The sequence below is a fragment of the Catharus ustulatus genome, chromosome 11, assembly GCF_009819885.2.
Source record: "Catharus ustulatus isolate bCatUst1 chromosome 11, bCatUst1.pri.v2, whole genome shotgun sequence".
Classification (NCBI taxonomy): domain Eukaryota; kingdom Metazoa; phylum Chordata; class Aves; order Passeriformes; family Turdidae; genus Catharus; species Catharus ustulatus.
Genome location: NC_046231.1, coordinates 21042389 through 21049235, shown reverse-complemented (window position 1 = coordinate 21049235; position 6847 = coordinate 21042389). Strand labels below are relative to the sequence as shown.

The following is a 6847-nucleotide window of genomic DNA, read 5'->3' as shown; positions in this document are numbered from 1 at the left end:
GGCTGGTGCGGGGTGCCGGGGTTGTCGAGAATGATAGATCATTAAGAGCTTTCGCTGCTATTTATTCTCCAGTGACCTTGTCTCTCTCCATTGTTGCTTGCTTAAGAGTTATGAATGCGAGACATGATAATTTGATATTGATCTATTTGGTAAGTTAAAGAATTTACTGCATCGTTGATGTTTTAACAAAGGATCCGCTCGGGCCCTCCCGCTGGAGCTGCACACGTGTGGCCCTGTGCTGGCATCTGGGACACCGAGAGTGGCTGCTGAGCTCTGGGTGTCCCTCGTGTCCCCTCGCGATTCCTTCTGAGCCTGAAGCACTGGAATCCAGGAGGTGCCGCTGTGGGCAGGGTGCTGGGAGGGACAGACCCCTGTGCAGGTGGGGTGGGGGGAGCTGGTCCCCATCCACATCCCCTTCCCCTTTTTCCCAGCCCCATCTCATCCCATCCCCTCCCTGCCCACTCTGCCCAGCACTGTGTGCTTGCCGTGGTCCCCTCCATGGTCCCCTCATGTTCTCCCAGATTTTTGGGGCTCCAGTGAGACCCTAACAAAGGAATCCCTGTAATTATTTGTGCTCCATGTTCCTCCTGCCCTTCCTGGTGGTTCCAGAGCCCCATCAGCTGCTGGAGCTCCCTCAGCACTGCACAGAACAGACCACAGGGACCCACTGGTTGGGAACTCACTGGTTGGGCACCCACAGGACACGGCCACTGTCCCCCAGGGGCTGGCAGCTCATGTGTGGAGTCAAACAGAGACAAACTCCCCTGTATGAAGGTGGGATTTATCAATAGTGACTGGGATCACTTGGTGGTGGATGCAGGATGAGTAATACAGTCAGTAATGATGTGTGATTTTGAATTTATTCTTTATTTCTGCTGGGAAATCATTCCCTGTGAGGGTGGGGAGGTCCTGGCACAGCTGCCCAGAGAAGCTGTGGCTGCTCCTGGATCCCTGGAAAGGTTCAGGGCCGGGCTGGGCAGGGCTTGGAGCAGCCTGCAGTGGAAGGTGTCCCTGCCATGGCAGGGGTGGGATTGGATGAGCTTTAAGGTCCCTTCCAACCCGAACCATTCTGGGATTCTGTGATTGCTGCAAAGGGCTCCTGCACAAGGAAATCTTAACTCTGCAGCTCTGGCTCAGCCAGGCAGGAAAATCCTACTTTTAGTGGACATTACTCATGGATTAGGCTGCAGTGAGCCCAGCCCTGCCAGGGACGGTCCCTGTGGCTCCTCCTCAGGGGCAGAACGGCCGTGGGTCCCGGCCAAGCCCCCAGGCAGGCACTAGGCTGGGTAAAAGCGCTTCAGAAGCTCCTTCTTGTTGACTTTGCCCATCTGATTGCGCGGGATCTCCTCCACCACGATCAGCTCTGTGGGGATGGTGTAGGGAGCCATGGTGTCCCTGCAACACCAAATCGGAGCTGTTAGAGCTGGGCAGGACCAGCTGAGACCCCCAGGAGCACCCAGAGCCCCGAGCAGCCCCAGCTGGGACCCCCAGGAGCACCCAGAGCCCCGAGCAGCCCCAGCTGGGACACCCAGGAACACCCAGAGCAGCCCCAGCTGGGACCCCCAGGAGCACCCAGAGCCCCGAGCAGCCCCAGCTGGGACACCCAGGAACACCCAGAGCAGCCCCAGCTGGGACCCCCAGGAGCACCCAGAGCCCCGAGCAGCCCCAGCTGGGACACCCAGGAACACCCAGAGCAGCCCCAGCTGGGACCCCCAGGAGCACCCAGAGCCCCGAGCAGCCCCAGCTGGGACCCCCAGAGCCCCGAGCAGCCCCAGCTGGGACCCCCAGGAGCACCCAGAGCAGCCCCAGCTGGGACACCCAGGAGCACCCAGAGCCCCGAGCAGCCCCAGCTGGGACCCCCAGGAGCACCCAGAGCCCCGAGCAGCCCCAGCTGGGACACCCAGGAGCACCCAGAGCCCCGAGCAGCCCCAGCTGGGACCCCCAGGAGCACCCAGAGCCCCGAGCAGCCCCAGCTGGGACCCCCAGGAGCACCCAGAGCAGCCCCAGCTGGGACCCCCAGGAGCACCCAGAGCCCCGAGCAGCCCCAGCTGGGACCCCCAGGAGCACCCAGAGCAGCCCCAGCTGGGACACCCAGGAACCCATTTAAGTTCAGCCTCTTTGGGGATGTGTGGTGGGGTGTTTGTTCCTAGAGTGTCTCTGCAGGGAGTAGCTGGTCCCTGGGGTCTCCTGGGATCTCCTGGGCTCGGGGACAGCGCTCGGGACCCGGCGCGTTCCTGGTGAGTCCCGTCCCGTCCCCTCGGCAGCCCCGAGCATCATCCCGGAGCGCACGGGGAGCCTCTCCTGCCTTCTGTCACCAACCTGGGGCCGTGCCCGGCTCCGGCATCGCCTGGCACTGGCTCTCGTGTGAGATGCCAAGTCTGCCGAGCCCCCCCGAGCCCCGGCCGGCCTCTCCCCCCGCCACCCGCACCCGGCCATATGGAGCCGTAACTCGGGATGGCGCCCGGCGCCGGGAAGCACCATCCGAGGAGAAAGCCGCAAAAATGAATCACTCTGAAGAGGGACATGTGTCTCCTGCCAGGGAGTGCGAGAACGGCGGCCCCGGGAGCCTGAGTGACATGAAAAATAAAGGGGAGAGACAGGGCGAGAGGGAGAGGTGGGGACAGGGCAGGGAGTGCAGCCGGACCCTGCGGGGCTCTGTGCTCAAGGGCACAAGGACAACGTCCCTGTCACAGAGCTGGGGACAGCGAGGGGAAGAGACGGGTGGGGAACGCTCCGGGAGGGAGGCTGAGCAAAGCCCCCTGCCTGGCACCAGGGACCCCCAGAACAGCCGGGGGGATCCCCAAAGCCATGGGGATGGATGAAGGGATCTCCAGTGTCCCTGGAAGGAGATTTAGGGATGAGCAGCCACCTACAGCATAGTGAGCATCTCTCCTGCGAGGAAAAGATCACAGAGTTGGGCTTGTTCAGATGGGAAAAGAGGAGAATTTTTATGAGGCTTTTTTTATATGGCCTGGAGTGCTTGGACAAGGGGGAATGGCTTTAAACTGCCAGAGGGCAGGGAGGGATGGGATATCAGAAATAAATTCTTCCCAGTGAGGGTGGGGACAGGTGCACAGAGCAGCTGTGGTTGCCCCTGGATCCCTGAAGTGTCCAAGGCCGGGTTGGGCAGGTCTTGGAGCACCCTGGGCTGGGGGAAGGTGTCCCTGCCATGGCAGGGTCTGGCACTGGCTGAGCCTTAAGATCCCTTCCCACCTAAACAATTCCATAACTCTGTGATCCTATGGCATGTCCCCTGTAAGGACAGTGCTGGCTTTGAGCCTGCTGTCCCTGTGTCCCTCCTGTGGGTTTTACCTGGCCCAGTCCTTCAGGTCCCTCACGGAGAGCATCTCCCCCTTGCGCAGCTTCACCACGGCGCTGACGCGCTGTCCCCACACCACGTCCGGGGCCCCGATCACTGCCACGTCTGCGGGGACAGCAGGGGCTGAAACAGAGCCTGGGCAGCTCCTTCAGAGCCTGGGCAGCTCCTTCAGAGCCTGGGCAGCTCCTGGGGCCCAGCTGGGCAGAAGAGGGGCTCAGGTGTGGGGATGATGTGATGCCATGGGATGTCAGCACAAGGGAGCACCGTGGGGTTCTGTGCTGACACAAGCACAGAGCTTTTCACCACAGGAAAGGCAGGAAGCTCCATGGTTCCAGAATTTGGAGTCAGGAGGGAGGAAGATGATGCACAGAGTGCTGTGGAGCTGGGGGCACCACTTCTGACCCCTTGCACAAGGGCAGGGCAGATTTAATTACAGCCTCATTTCCCAAAATCAGAGAGGAGCTGCTGCTGACTCAGCTCTGGCCCTGGGAGAGCAGGGACTGCGGGATTTAAACATCCCCTTGTGGGAGAGAGCCCTTGGGAGCCTCCTGCACCTGCTGAGGGCTGTCCCCAGGCTCTGTCCCCTCTGGGCAGCAGCAGGAGAGCACAGACCTGTGATGTGGGGGTGTGTGAGGAGCTGTCTCTCCACCTCCAGCGCGCTGATTTTAAAGCCCCCGTTTTTGATGATGTCCACGGAGGTGCGGCCCTTGATCCAGTACGCTCCATCCTTGTATGCTGCTGTGTCTCCTGCAAAGCAAACAGCTCCATCAGAGGCTGTTCCCTCGGTCCCCCTCTGCCTTTCCTGGCATGTGGATGTGGCACTCTGCTGGTGCTGCAAAGGGAATGGGTTCCCACTGCTACAAGGCAGGGTTAGATGGGTATTGGGAAGGAATCCTTCCCTGGCACAGGGGGTCCAGAGAAGCTGTGGCTGACCCTGGATCCCTGCAAGTGTCCAAGGCCAGGCTGGACCTGGAATAGTGGAAGATGGAATGAGATGAACTTTAAGGTCCTTCCAAACTAAATCATTCTGTGATTCCACAAAAAAAAGGTGATGAATGACATTGGGAAAATGAGCCTGTCCTGAGCAAGACGTTTGGTCCAACCTGTCCTTCCCACAGGTGTGATCCCATCATCAGCCCAGCCCAGGTACCACAGGATGTGCCAGCAGTGCTGCAGTTTTCACACAGCATTTCCAGCTCACCTCTGGCACTGTGGAGTTTGCATGTAGTGCAGCAAAGGCCCAGAGATTCACACTGTCAGGACAAGGAAACATCAGGATCAGTCCTGAAAATCCAGAACAGCCGTGTCCCTGCTCAGCTGGCACCTGCCAAAATCCTGAGCAGTTCAGCCAGGAATGATTAATTGTTCCTGTATTTATTTGGTGCCCCTTGGCACTCTGTGGATGTTGAAGGCTGTCTGGAATGTCCTGAAGTTGGGGGAAAGTTTGGAACTGGGGCTCTCTGGGTGTTTGGAGTGGGAAGGAAGTCGTGGCTGCTGTGATGGACTGCTTTCTGCACCCAGACCCTGTGGTGTGTGACTGACACACAATGGGACAGGGGACATTAATTAAACGGTGGCACTGGGAGAGCCAGGAGCAGGAGCTGCTTATTCACACAGAGAAGATGGGGAGAGGAGAGGGAACTCAGCCCTGGTGCAGTTCCCAGGTTGTTCTTTTGGATGTCAGTACAGGAAAACAGCCACACTTGCTTTTCCTCTGCCCTGATGGGGTGAATGATCCCTGCACAGTTCTCCTCTCTGCTCCCCTTCCATCCCTGTGCTCCCCACACGGATCCCTCCCTTCCACTGGCAGCACAGCGCACTGAGGGGATGTGTCACATCATTATTGTGACTACTGTGAGCTCCTGGGACCAGCTCTCTAATTCCCCCTGTCTCTTCCTTTCCATCTCCTCTCCAGCAGCAGGCCCTGGCTGTCACTTCCCATGCTGACAGCCCTGAGTGCTCTGGGGGATGCCATCCACTGAGGACAGCCCTGTCACCCTGTGCCCTGCACCATCTGCTTCCAGCCCAGCACATCAGGCAGCCTGTGCAGTGCCACATCCAGCATTGCTTCCTGAGCCACTGGGGAGCTCCCAGACCGGTGAAAAGGATGCTGAGTTTGCTCAGAGCTGTCCCCAGCAGTGCTGAGTGCCACTTCCAAAGGAAGGACTGTGCCTGGGGGTCACAGGTGAGTCCCCTGAGCCCCCCAGCCCTTGTGGCACTGCTGGTGTTGAGCTCCATCCACCCCAGCTGCTGCACCCAGTGGGATGCAGCTCAGAACCACAACCAGCACTCCCTGCCCTCAGCCAGCTGCAGCAGAGGGGGAGTTTTGGCTGATGAGATCTCTGACACCCCCTCTCCCCCTCTGCCTGCTCCTGTCAGCACACAGAGCTGTGGCAGCAGAACCTCGTGGCTGCCGAGGCCGTGGGATTTTTGCTTCCCTGACAGCAGCCGTCACCGCTACCTTTGGATTTGTTTCAAGATGCTCAGTGGGCATCTGTTCTGTGAATGTTAAAGGCTCTGCTGAGCTGCATATTGAGCAGGCTCTGTGCTGGTGGGGGCTGCCCTTTGCTGGAGTTACAGGAGGATATAGATGTATTTATCCAGTTCAAAGTGTACAATTAGGCAAAGGTTTGGGTTGGAAGGACCTTAAAACTCATCTTGTTCCACCCCTAACACCTTCCACTTCCAGGTTGCTCCAAGCCCTGTCCAGCCTGGCCTTGGACACTGCCAGGGATGGGGCAGCTCTGGATTTGTGCAATGGAGACCAACATTTGCCAGCTCAAACTGCAGAGATTTCTGCCATGAGGTTCTTCAAGTTGCAAAATCCTCACTGCAAACACAGAAGAGCCCTTGGGACTCTGCTGCAGTTTGAGCACCTCCTTCAAGTGCTGGGACCTCGTGGGGACCAACAGGCTGCTGGAGCTGCTCCCCAGGATGTGGAGAACAAGAGCCCCTTTGCTCCTGGAGGATCAAACCCTCACCTGTGTCAACACCCTCACCCACAGGGCAGTTTGTTCCTGGCAAACACAGCACAATTCTCACATCAAACGTGCAAGCAGCTATTGACCCAGGGAACGCTTTGGCTCAAGGAATGAAACTCTGAGTGGCTTCAGGGAACTCTGAGATAGCTGAAGTATGCAGAAAAAGTGACTTTTTAGGTAAATCAAGTGATTTCAGCCTGGTCTAGACAGAGGGTCGGGAATGTTCTGGGATCTGCTGGACAAACAGGGACAGTGTTGGGCACTGGGGCTCTGTGAGTCCAGGATTTGGTGCTGAGGAGAGGTCAGCACCCCGGAGCTGCCCCGAGGAGGAGCCCACCCCAGGCACACCATCCCTGCTCGGGGGGACAGATGTCCCTCGGAAGCCTGGGAGACTGTTTGGTAACAGGTGTCACCAGCTTGGTGGCAGTGACAGCGCGGCTGCGACGTGCGAGCCGAGATCTGGCAGAGGGAGCAACGCGGTGCCACAAATCTGAAAAACCTGCAAACTGCAGAGAGCATTCCTGGCTCCGGGAGGTGCTGCCTCAGG

At 58.7% G+C, this 6847-nt stretch overlaps 1 protein-coding gene across 2 annotated transcripts in view; it reads right to left on the bottom strand.

Annotated features, from left to right (window-relative positions):
• Positions 1 to 1010: 1010 nt before the first annotated feature.
• LOC117001639 (malonate--CoA ligase ACSF3, mitochondrial-like) overlaps positions 1011 to 6847 on the bottom strand; it is a 50225-nt gene continuing 44388 nt past the window's right edge. For both annotated transcript variants that reach the window (XM_033070093.2, XM_033070094.2), the window contains exons 8-10: positions 3932 to 4066; positions 3313 to 3424; positions 1011 to 1395 (exon numbers count right to left, since the gene is read on the bottom strand). In XM_033070093.2, the coding sequence (XP_032925984.1) occupies positions 1278 to 1395; positions 3313 to 3424; positions 3932 to 4066 (365 nt within the window). In that variant the 3' untranslated portion in view covers positions 1011 to 1277. The remainder of the gene's footprint in view (positions 1396 to 3312; positions 3425 to 3931; positions 4067 to 6847) is intronic.